This window comes from Ipomoea triloba, chromosome 5 (assembly GCF_003576645.1).
Source record: "Ipomoea triloba cultivar NCNSP0323 chromosome 5, ASM357664v1".
Taxonomy (NCBI): domain Eukaryota; kingdom Viridiplantae; phylum Streptophyta; class Magnoliopsida; order Solanales; family Convolvulaceae; genus Ipomoea; species Ipomoea triloba.
The window spans coordinates 22,683,067-22,695,961 of record NC_044920.1 but is presented as its reverse complement, the minus strand read 5'-3'; the positions used below and the strand labels follow the sequence as shown (position 1 = coordinate 22,695,961).

Below are 12,895 nucleotides of genomic sequence, written 5' to 3'. Positions count from 1 at the left end.
ATACAATCAGATCACTATAAAAGCACTAGCAATCAATGAGCAAGCTCAACGCTACAGGTTCAAGTAGCTGGTTCACCAGTATACAAGATAGAAGAAAGCTTGGCAAAGGAGGCTTTGGACAAGTCTATGTTGGTCGCCGAATTTATGGTGGTAATGCAATTGAAAGAACCGGCCCTAGAGCAATTGAAGTATATGTCATGGCACCCTTACTAATAAATTGGATTTCTCTCGTGTGTGTTCAATGCAAACATGCTTATGTTTTGGTGTTCTGCTACTGCATGTGGTTTTGAAATTTGAGCATCGAAATAGTAAAGGATGCAACTATGGAGCACCTTATGAATGACATGTTTACAAGTAAGTTAAATAATTGTCTATGATAAGTAATAAAACAACTCAAAATTGAAATCCAGAGTGTACATGAGCAATTAGTGTAAATTATGATCTTTTCTTCATACTTTCATGCTACAGGTCTTAACATTGTTTGTAGGGGCTCTCTTGGAAAAGCAAGTTGTAGTAGTTTGTTTGAATTTGGTAGGCGTCCTTACACGCCTTTTAATAAGATGAATCTTATAGTTGGAGAAGTTCTTTTTTTTTTATTTATTTATATTTTAAATGCCTTCGTGTATTTGTGGGAAGCCATTTCATGATTTTCATCTATTATGTAATCCTATCCTTTCAAAACCCATTCTGTTATTCACATTCTCTTCTACTTAAACGAAAAAATGTAAGGCATATTATATGCTTGCATTATAATTGAGCTTTTCGAGATTTTAAATTAATTAATTAAAGTTGTCTTAAAAAAGCTTTCAGTGGCCAAAGACCTTGTGTCAAGTCGCTGTGACCCTCTCAAGTGAAATGTCACAGGTTTAGTCCCCAGTGAGGGTGTCGGCAATTAAATCATAATTTCACCGTCTTAAAACACAATAGTGGTGGTTTGAAACCGCCGCTAAATGCCTTATTTGGTATAGTGGTTCCATACACCATTCCTTGCTTCCCAGATGGTGTACAGAGAACATCTGCAACCAGGCCAACTGATCAACACAAGCTCGTCGCAGTCAATATAATGCATGTGAATAAACTAATTTAAATTGGATATATAAATATATACTCTGATCTAGCTAGCTGTTTTGTTATTACCGTATGTAATAAAGAAAGCAATTAAATTGTGATTTGATTGTAAAGTTCACAATAAGAGAATTTGTAATCAATTTGGTTGGTTGTCTTTTACCACCGGACCCGCGATGAATCCTAGAATCCGCGAAATGCATCATATCGTCAAGTCCGAAAACCATCTATCGATCTCAACGTCTGCATCGTTACAAATTGAAGCCCCTCTCCCACTTAGATTGATGCTTGAATTGGCGGGCGGTAGCTAATTAGTGATGCATCGGCGGCATTACGATGAGGATGACTACTCATCGGAGTCGTGTTTGGATGGGTTGGATATGCAGCTGATAGGCAACTTCCTGAGCTTCGCCTCCAGGGGGGACAGAGTAGGGTTGAACAAGATGCTCAGAGAAGGCATCAATCCCAACGTCCAAGACTACGACAAGAGAACCGCTCTCCATCTCGCCGCCAGCGAGGGCCATGCCCCCATTGTTGAGCTTCTTCTCGCTTACAAAGCTAATGTCAATCTCAAAGATCGCTGGCGTAGAACTGTAAGTAATAATAACTCAATATAATAAATAATTTTATTTACACAATAATAGTAATAATAAAAAATTATAGATGCTTTCTAAATACTTTTTCTTTTAAGTTAAATTAATTTCGAGTTTTTAACTTTTTAGAGTAATTTAAATAGGATGACACATATTAGAAAATTCAATATTACTTTTTAATTGAATACTTGAACTTAATGTTTATTCAGGCTCATATTATAACCCAAACTATTTATGTTTTCTATTATAATGATAATACCTGATACCATCAAGATTTTGCTTTACTTGCACTTCTAATATATTGGAAATAATAACCAATTTAATTTTTTCTGTTTGTTTTTTGTAATGTTGATGTTAAGCCTTTAACAGATGCAAAGGAATATGGACATCAAGACATATGCCGGATTCTTGAGGTGAATGGTGGAAAGGAGTCCGATGCTCATCCAATGGTAATTTAATGATTATGATTAATTACTATTCGATCTTGCTAGATATATCTTTGTAATTCTTCCATATTGATAGGTCAAGGAGATGTATTTTGTAATCTATTGTTATATGCTATAATGTTATAACACCCGACCCTGGAAGCCAGGGAGAGATTATGAAATCTCATCCAACTCAAATCCTAATTACAGAGTTGGTTGGCGTGAGTGGCCGAGCACTCTTGTCCCTTAAGAGAGGCCGGGAGTTCGAATCCCCTCTAGTATGGAAAAATCAATCTGGCTACCACTTTGCCCCTTAATTGGACCGGTCCGGCCCGGTGCGAATGAGGATTAGTCTGAGTATGGTATGGGTTTAAAAGTGCCTCCTAAAGTTAAGGTCTGCTGAGGACACCTCATAGTCTAACATAAAAAACCAAAAAAAAAAGTTACGGATTACGGACTATATATTACTGGGTGGGTCAAACTATACAACACATGAGCCACATAATAGTTGAATATTAATAAATAATATTCTAACATTGCAGGCTGTACGCCGTGAGGATGATTCAGTTGAAAACATCATTGACATATCCGAACTGAACTTGCAGAATTCCACAACATTTGATCAGGTGCAGAAATGCTATTACTAGGCAATTTCTAATATATATAATGTTACATACATAGTATTTTGTACATATATACGTGTTGGATATTCTATGATATGATATTATTCTCTGACTGTTACGTTATTTGGCAGGGTTTATTTGGTGAATCTAAAAAGGTGAAATGGCGTGGAACCTGGGTAGCCAAAACTCAAATCAGAAAGCAAGTACCACATAACATTAACATTATTCTTCATCATCTGATAGATCTATCTGCTTATTAAGCTTCATTCCTTTTTCTCCTTGTTTACTATATATATATATATATAGGAGTATAGGACGACTATATATGTTTTCTTGTGCATTATATTATATTGATGTTTCACTTAATTGGTGTAGGGTGCTGTCTGCAAAGGATAACACTCTGCTGAGGGAACTTCGACACCCCAACATTTTGCAGTTCCTTGGATCAATTGTCCAAGGTGAAGAGATGAGCTTAATCACAGAGTATTTGCCAAAAGTACGTATGTTTCCATAGGCCATGAGACAACAACACAATCTGCTCTATGTTCCATACAGGTCCTGTTTGGTAAATAATTAGCCTATGAGCCAATTTTGGCTTATTAGACTACTATTAATTGTTTGGTTAATAAGCTTTTTGTAACTCCAAAATACTAAAATTTAAAAGGCTACTCAAAGCAGCCTTTTCAATTAGCTTTTTGAGAAAAGAAATTATACCAAACAGTTGATGCTAACAGCTAATTTTACTAAACAACTTTGTACAATCAGCCAATGTTATTAACAAATCATGGCCCTGTTTGGTAAATGGCTGTTAGCTGATTGGGTTGGCTGTTTGGGTTAGAAGGTATGATTTGTTGATAATATTGGCTGATTGTAGAAAGTTTTTTGATAAATTAGTTGTTAGCTGATAGTTGTTTAGTATAATTTCTTTTCTCAAAAAGCTAATTGAAAAGGCTGCTTTGAGTAGCCTTTTGAATTTTAGCATTTTGGAGTTACAAAAAGCTTATTATTTAGCAACTAATAGTGGTCAAATAAGTCAAAATTAGCTGATAGGCTGATTATTTACCAAACAGGACCCATGCCTTTTAACCCAAACAGCCAACCCAATCAGCCAACAGCCATTTACCAAACAGGGCCACAGTATTCTTTTACTCAGGGTAGAAAATAGGAATGTCAATCTTACCCTTGAATCGATGGTCTAACCCGATAAGACCAAAATTTTAGGGTTAGGGGCGAAATATTTTAGCCCAATACAAAAAAGAGCCCAATAAATCGAAACTGATAAACTTGGTGATCTGAACAGGCTAGCATGAAATTTAGTGGGCTTGCCCAATAACCCGACCAACTTGGCTATTTTTTGTTACAAAAGTGATTGAAATAATAAAATAATTTATATGTAGGCTCATTTTTAGTTTTTTTTTTTAAATAAAATTAAGTTTTTAAATAAAATTTTAATAATATATTAATAAATTATTTTATTATAAAATAATTTTTTTTTGAAAAATAAAAAACTTACTACAAATATTATATTATAGTGTAAGTATATTAATTAATTTTTAGTTAGACTTTAGAATTTGAAAATGGAGTTTATATTTATTAGTGTAAATGCATTAGGTTTTTTTTTTTTGAAAACGTAAATGCATTAGTTTATTCAAATTGAAATTTAAAATGTTCATTTGAAAATGTCAAAAGTTTTAATTTAGCTCGCTGGATAGCTCGAAATTTTAAGATCAGGGTCAAGAATTTTGAACCAACCAAAAAAACTAATTAACTCAAATTGATAAATTTGACCGCCTAATAAGACTAGTCAGAAATAGAATTGACTCGATTAACATCCCTAACTCAGTGGGTGCATGCAGTTTATACATTATTTCTGCCAATGTTTTTCTGTTCTTCTGGTTGTTACTCAAATTAAAGCATGTCCCATATATGTCAGGGTAACTTGTATGATATTTTGAAAAACAAGATCCGTCTTGATCCAATAACTACTTTGCGCTATGCGCTTCACATTGCACGGTACAAATTTTAATTTCCCTTTACATCTATTTGAATTGCTCTAGTGTATGATCAAGAACGAATCAAGTATGTATATATATATAGAATCATAATCAGGTGCGAACTAGTCTTAACTTGCGAACTACTGAAAGATTGTACCGCAACTATTACATGATTGCACTCCAATGAGTACCAGGCATGCCTGGAGGACCTTAGTATGTGCGATGCAATCCTTCCATGTTCCCAGGAGTTAGCATCTGATTATGGACCTATATAGAATCATAATATGTATATATTATGTTAGTATGGTATGATTGACAGGGGAATGAATTACCTGCACCAGCACAAGCCCTTCCCTATAGTTCACAACAATTTGCATACAAAGTAAGTTTTTCCATTCCTTGCTGGCTTGCTCTCTATGTCTTGATTGGTAACTCAGATATATTCATCTGCTTATATACACTACTGCTAATTCAATTCCTTACGATGAATCAATCACTCACTCTCTTCGAGTACGTACGTTTATTCAAACATGGAAACAAAACTTTATTCATCTGGTCTGGTCCAGGAATTTGTTGCTGGATGAAGGTGGTCACTTGAAGATTGGTGAATATTGGGTTCAAATGCTGTATAATCAGAGAAACACAAATCAAGATAGTTGTAAGTCAGCTTCATCACCCTAAACTTTTTATTCTGTATGTCTCATATGTGTGACAGGATAGCCGTGGTACAGTACATGTATATATATATTTAGAAATACTGTTTGGTCACAATCACAGTTAATAAAAGAATCGTTTCACTTCTTCGAACGTAAACACTTAATTTACTGGCCACCCACTTAAATCTTCTCATTTTTACTTTCTGTCATTTTTATTGCTTCTTGTTTGGCCTATCATTCAATTATCACCTTGAACATACTATGGTTTAACTGTTCCATAGGCCAAACCATCGGCGCTTCTCCATGTGACCCCAAGACAGATGTTCACTCATTCGGCCTCATTTTCTATCAGGCACGTACAAACATATTTATAACAAAGTTTATTTTCATTTCTGCATGCCATCTTAATTTATAGCTGCTCTTTAGTTTATTCCTCTTTTTTTTGCCTCATTAATACTGGACTTTCATGCACTTCAGATGCTGGAAGGGAAGTTTAATGACAAATCAAAGTACGAACGTAAGCAGCTCAAGGCCATTGATCTACAGAAGAAGTTTTATGTAGGCCGATGCCCCGGAAGAATTCTTCAGTAAGTAAATAATGGAGTTAATACTCAATTTAGTCATCGAGTATAATTATTTTTCTTAATTTAGTCAAACGTTTTTTTGAGTGTTAATTGGATTCTCGACTTCGATAGTTTTATCAAATTGAGTCCTCTGTAGCTAATACCTAATTTAGTTATGACTATAATGAATTTTCTCGATTTAATCATTGATTCTAACAATCGAGAACTCAATTAGGTAAACCATCGAAGTCGAGGATCCAATTAAGCTTGTTTAGGCCTAAATCCAGAAAAATCACTATACTCAAGAACTAGATTGGGTCTTAACTCATGAATAATGTAACAATTTCATATTGTATCTTATATTAGGATGTTTTAATTTTGATGAGCTTTATGAAGGTACAAATTAAAGCTAGAACAATCAAGAAGCGAAGTTTTATGTATTTCCAGGCCACAATGACATGAAAAGCTAAGCTAATTAAGGTGCATTATTATATTATATTTATTATGTGCAGGATGATTGAGGATTGCACCAGTAAAGATCCATCTCAAAGGCCAGATTTTGCTTCTGTGATAAGGATCTTAGAAGAGGTTTCGATGACATCCAAAACGGCTGGCTGCCCGCCCTGTATTAAGAATAAGAACACTGAACACAACATGAGTTTTGCCAGTAATTGGAGGTTATAAAAGGACTCAATCAACACTGTACTACTCTTTGGTTCGAGTCTGCGTTGCTCATGTTCTGTCAACTTTTAATATGTAGCATGAATGCTGTATAAACCCACGACTTAAGTATAATGTGGATGCATTTTCCAAGGATATTGTTCAAGTTTTTCTTATGTTTATGGTATACTATTCCTTTTTAATTTGGAGTTGGGTTAGTTTTGCTTAGGGTGTCAATGCGGGTCGGCCCGCTCCACCTCAAATATATATATATATATTGGGTTTATCGAGGCAAACCCCACTCCTCTTCCGAGTATGTGAGTAAACCCTCGCCATGTGATCCTAGCCGGCAAAGGACCACAGGGAGGTTAACCAGCCTAGGTTGCCCATAGCTGACCGGCTCAAACCCGGGTGGCAGACGGTTTCGAACTCAGGACCTCACGGCCGCGAGCGTCTTGGTCTTGCCACTCAGGCTGCCCTTACGGGCATATATATATATATATATATATATATATATATATGCCCTAACCTGGCCTGCGCGGGTTGGCGGGCTTTTCAAAAAAAAATAAAAAATATATATATATATATAGGCCCCAACCTGTCCCACTGTGGGGTAGTTTAGGGCGCACTCTCGGTTTCGGCCCACCTTAACACCCATATTTTTGCTATATAGTTAAGATTTAAGCTGTGTTTGGTCCACCCTCAATTATTATTCCATGGAGTAATGTGGACCATGAATAAAATGTACATTATTTGAGTATTTAAGGTATATTATTTTGTATACTGTACTATCAAATAATGTATATTCAGTATATAAATATTGTACCTTTTATTCATTATCCATAGACAACGGGAATTGATGCTGGCATTCTAGGGGAATTGATGCTGTACGAAAACAACAACGGGAGAGCTTTTTGGGGGAGCTCATGGTGGGACGCAAACCGTGACCTTTGTGAACATGTTTTTTATTTTATTTATTTATTTATTTATTTTTTTATATATTTATCTTTGGGGTTGATGCTGGCATTCACACCGTGAGTGCCAGCGTGTGGTGCTGGACCAGAAACATGGGCCTATACTAGCACTCACAGTCGACTTCACGCTATGAGGTCCATCGTGATGTGCTAGACCAGGTCGCAGATTCTTGCATTCACGCTAGCACTCACATCGTGAATACCAGCGTGAACTCCCTGAATCCGAGGCCTGGTCCAAGATGTCATGGTTGACCTCACGCCGTGAGGTTGGTTGACCGTGAACTCTTGGGTTCCTATGCCTTCACAGAGAGGTCACAGTGACACTCACACCATAAGTCCCACCGTGACCACGTATCTAGTGGTGATTCCTAGGCGGTTATTTTGACACGATTTCAGAGTATAAATAGCTGGAGGCAGTTATTTTGACTTCACTTTTCATTTTTAGCTTCTCTCTAGGTTTTCCTCCATAAAAAGCCTCTCAAACACTTGTATTTAGATGACATGTAGTGACTCTCCCATATGGGAGGTCATGAGGTAGGTTGAGAAAGTATAGATGAACAGATACTACAATGTAATAGAGTCAGTAGCATTCAAAAAGATGAAAGACTTATTAATATATATCCAATACTCACACATTCGCCACATATTTTGCCCGGTATAATGTGTTGCATACTCTAACTTGGTAAGATACAATTTTAAAATATCTTGCAACTTGCATCTATTTCATTTTATCACTTTCTCAAATTTAGCACCACTTTTTTAAGTTGTATTTGCTTCCCCTTCTCATTGAAAGCTACGATGCCTAAGAACTTTGAACCATTACAACAAACCATTTATACATGATAACTAATTTGCCACACATAGTCTTTGTAGTGTGTTGTGTTGTATACGCTAGCTGTATAGAATTCGATTTGAAAATGTCTTCCCCTTCTCACTCAAAGTTGCCACACCTAAACCTAACAACTTTAGTCCTTCAAAACAAATCATTTATCAAAGATAACTCGCTTTCCATATAGCCTTTCCGGTGAAATTTGTTGTATACGCTAGCTAGGTATAGAATTTCATTTGAAAATGACATCCCCTTCTTACTCAAATTAAAGTTGCCACACCTATACCTAACTAACAACTTTAAACCATCAAAACAAATCATCTATATAGGATAACCCAATTGCCACCTATGGTCTTTCTGGTTGATTGTGTTGTATAAGCTAATTAGGTATAAAATTCAATTTGATTATGACTTGCTTCTCTTTCAAAGCTACCACGACTAAACCTAGCAACTTTAATCCATAAAAAATAATTATGATAATCCATTTGGCACCAATAGTACGTCTTTATAGTGAATTATGTTTTTTTTTATGCTTGTTAGGTATATAACTTTATTTGAAAATGACTTCTCCTTTTTACTCATAATTATCACACTTGTTATACTTAATAACAACTTTAAACCGTAAAAACAGATCATTATCCAAAATAACCCATTTGTCACTTCTAGTGGTGATTGTGCTGCATGAATAGGCTAGGTAGCTATATAATTCTATTTGAAAATGGCTTCCCCTTCTCACTCAAAGTTTCCACACCTAAACTTGGCAACTTTAATCTGTCAAAACAAATCATTTAGCCATAGTAACCCATTTCAGCCATTTGCCACCTGTAGTCTTTAAGATGGATTGTGTTGTATACACTAGCGTGACATAGAACTCAATTTGAAAAGAGTCATTTTCGTTTTTGGTCCTACTGTTATTGGGGCATTGCTAATTTTAGTTCACTTCATTAATTTTTGCCACATTGCGACCAATCTTATTTAGTCATTGTCACTTTTAGTCCACCGTTAAAATTTTCGTCAAATGACCGTCCAAAAAAGGAGTATTTTGGTCTTTTCATGCTTTGATTATCTCCTTTACCCTTTGCAGTGGTTTTCCTTACACATTTTCATTCAATGAAGAGGTCTGACGAAGGCCATGACTTTGTAATGTGGCTCACATGGCTTTCGCCAGACCTCTTCATTGGATGAAAATGTGTAAGGAAAATCACTGCAAAGGGTCAAGGAGATGACCAAAGCATGAAAAGACCAAAAATACCCCTATTTTGGACGGCTATTTGAAGAAAATTTTAACGGTGGACTAAAAGTGGTAAGGACTAAATAAGATTGGCCGCAATGTGGCAAAAATTAATGAAATGGACTAAAATTGGCAATGACTCATTTGAAAATGACTTCCCCAATATATTCAAAGCCGCCACAGCTAAATCTATCTACCATAAACCATTAAAAAAATCATTTATCTAGGAAAATTCATTTGCCAAATATAGACTTTTTGGCTGATTGCGCTGCATATGATAGCTAGGTTTAGAATTCAATTTGAAAATGTCTACTCACTCAAAGTTACGTTATATTATTTTGTCACTTTCCAAAACATAGAAATATACCTTTCTGAGTTATCTCTTCTTCCTCATCTTATCAAATGTTTGTATCTGCTTTGCTTTTTGTTTAAGCTCAATTTACTGCATTGAATACTACCTAAGCAGTTATGTTTTTTTTTTTAGTACTACTGACTTTGTTACAATATAGTATCTGTTCATAGCTACTTCGTCAACCTACTGAAGCACAATGAGTCAACAGTTGACTCCACTAAGGCTCGAACCCACTCCCATCATCTATGTGGGAGTGTTAACCGGGACACCTAAGCAGTTATGTTAAGCGCCTTAGTAAAGAAACTAGATTTTAGATGGTTTAAATACTACATGAACTGTGCAATAAAAACGATTATCTAATAAGTAGTCCTAGATACAAATATGATTGGGCATCTGGATATCACCATGAACACACACACACACAAACACATACTGGTTCAAATGTGGAAAATACTTTCCATGGGGTCAGTAAGGATTCACCATTAGGTATGCAAAATTGCACTACACAGTATTCAGAAATGCATCGCAAAATGCACCACACCTAATGGTGCATTTTCGAAAACTTTGTGGTGCATTTATGCGTACCTAATGATGAGTGACCATACGGCAGCACGGGAAGCACTGTCCGCATGAGAACTTGACTATATATATATATGTGTGTGTGTGTTTGTGTGTGTGTGTGTATTGGATCAAATGCAGACAGTGCTTCTTGTGCGTTTGCACCATTAGGTATGCATAAATGCACAAATGCACCAGACATTAAAAAAAATGCACCACACTTAATGGTGCATTTTCGAACACTTTGTAATGTATTTATGTGTACCCTAATGGTGAGTGACCGCATGGGAACCTGGCTATATATCTACTCTCAATTTTGATAAGGATATCGAGTATGTCAGTTAGATTTTCTAATCGATTTTCCCTCTCTTTCTTGTTGTCCAATCTAAGCGCTTCATAGAATAATTGCCTTGTTAATATCAACATCTCAGATTTATGCAGTTGTCTTTGATCGAGAGTCAATTAATTGATTTGTAATGTAGCATCTTTGACGCATCTTTCTCTGTTGCATCATCTCTTGAAGTAGTATATCCACTAAACACTAGTCTATTAGTCTAACTTAATCCTACAAATTGTACCAACTCAACTAAAACTTTGTCATAATAGAAAGCCAATTATATGTGGGGTTTAATAGTCTTTGACTCTAACAATCTCCCCTTTACCTGTTATTTGTCAAAACAATAACTAAGAACTATACATACCATTGAAGACGACACAACGTACAAGACAATTGTAAAAAAAAAAAAAATTATTACAAGATGAAATATTATCATCACCACATCATTACATACAAAATTTAAATTAGTCTCAAATCATCATCATCATCAAACTTCAAAACAAATTTGTAAAATTTTCCAAATAAAGAGAGAGAAGAAAGTAGAGGGTGGATATTTATTCTTCTCCCTTTTTTGCTAAATAATAATCTTCATGTTAATAAAATGGTTTTATTAAAAGAATATCTTAAAGGATTGAAAAACTCCCAAGGTGTTATAGTTTCATGTCAATTAGTTATTCTATATGACAGTTCAACATCATAAGAAGTCTAAGTCTTATTGTATTAAAAGTAAATCGAGTATGTACTAGTAGATATCTAGTTCAGCATGGGGTTCAGAAGACTCAAAGATCTGAAGATATGAACACTCGAAGACATAGACCTGAATTAGGATACACAGTAGTTCAAACGAGATCATTCAGAGCGGTTATTCAGTTACAACTGATTATGATCCCAGTTGTTATAAATAGGAAGATTATCCTCACAGAAGAGTTGCTGATTCTACACACATTGATCCACAGATTAAGTCTGATTGAGCTGAAAAGAAAAACTTGACAAAGACTACCTTTGATTTAAGTTGGAATTCTTGTGAGAGAATATGAGCACGTATTTGCTCTGATCAAAGCATGGTGTGCTGCTGTTGAGGGAGAACCTCAACACAAGAATATCAAACGATCAAGATCTTGACAACTCTTCAAGGTAGAACTTGAAGGATGATGATTTGAAGAATATTCGAGAGTTCTCCGCGTGTATTCAATTGACATTGTCGGTACAATCTTTTACATTGATTCAATGAAGAGTTAGGCAAATCAGAGTGATGCCCCCTAGACGTAGGAACTACATTCCGAACTGGGTTAACAAATTGCTTTGAGTCGTTATTGCTTTTATGTTTTTTATATTCCTAGCAATTTGAACACTGAACTGCAAACTGAACCATCCTAACTATAGTTCACTTTAGATCACAAATGCTAATTGATTAGTCTGATCCTACGGAACTTAGTAAATAGGTTCACTCCATAAGAACACTGCTAAGCGCATCTAGAAGTATTGAATTAAGCGCACTTTCACTTGGTATCATAGAGGGTTACAATACCTCTCTCTTGTTTAAAATAAAATATCCTTTTGAAATTTCGCACATTACTATCTCTATGAAAATTAGTGTATACTATGCTATCTGCAAATTGTTTCTTGAAGTTCTTGTTGCAAGAAAATGGAAGGCCAAGCTCGTCCTCTTCAACTGGTTGGAACGAATTACGCATACTGGATGGCCAGAACCAGAATCTACTTGTCGGCACAAGAAGTGAATGTCTGGAAAACTATTACTCATGGTTGGAAGCACCCGACTCGCACTCAAGAAGACAAAACTGTGATCTTGGCCCAATTGACCAATGGACTGCACAAGAAATCACTAATAGCGACAACAACAACAAAGCCTTGAATACGATCACTAGAAGTCTAGATGAAGGACAATTTGGCCTGATTGCCGGCTACAACTCTGCAAAGCAAGCCTGGGAGATACTGGAAAAACTGTATGAAGGCGATTCAGTTGTCAAACAAACCAAAATGCAACAGGTGCACACTCGATTCAAAGAATTGCGGA

General features: G+C 35.7%; 1 protein-coding gene across 1 annotated transcript; it reads left to right on the top strand.

The window, feature by feature from the left end:
- The first annotated feature begins 1,158 nt into the window (after positions 1-1,158).
- Positions 1,159-6,755, top strand: LOC116021169 (integrin-linked protein kinase 1-like). The gene is made up of 11 exons (XM_031261780.1): positions 1,159-1,658; positions 2,018-2,107; positions 2,626-2,709; positions 2,838-2,905; positions 3,082-3,202; positions 4,640-4,719; positions 5,020-5,082; positions 5,267-5,358; positions 5,638-5,708; positions 5,834-5,943; positions 6,432-6,755. The coding sequence occupies exons 1-11, from the start codon at positions 1,383-1,385 to the stop codon at positions 6,601-6,603; spliced, it is 1,227 nt and encodes a 408-aa protein (XP_031117640.1). The 5' UTR covers positions 1,159-1,382; the 3' UTR covers positions 6,604-6,755.
- Positions 6,756-12,895: the final 6,140 nt, after the last annotated feature.

Coding starts and splice junctions, on each gene's coding strand:
- LOC116021169 (XM_031261780.1), top strand. CDS start 1,383: ATGCATCGGCGGCATTACGATGAGGATGACTACTCATCGGAGTCGTGT. Junction 2,906..3,081: donor GCCAAAACTCAAATCAGAAA/GCAAGTACCACA, acceptor TAATTGGTGTAG/GGTGCTGTCTGCAAAGGATA. Junction 5,083..5,266: donor CACAACAATTTGCATACAAA/GTAAGTTTTTCC, acceptor GGTCTGGTCCAG/GAATTTGTTGCTGGATGAAG.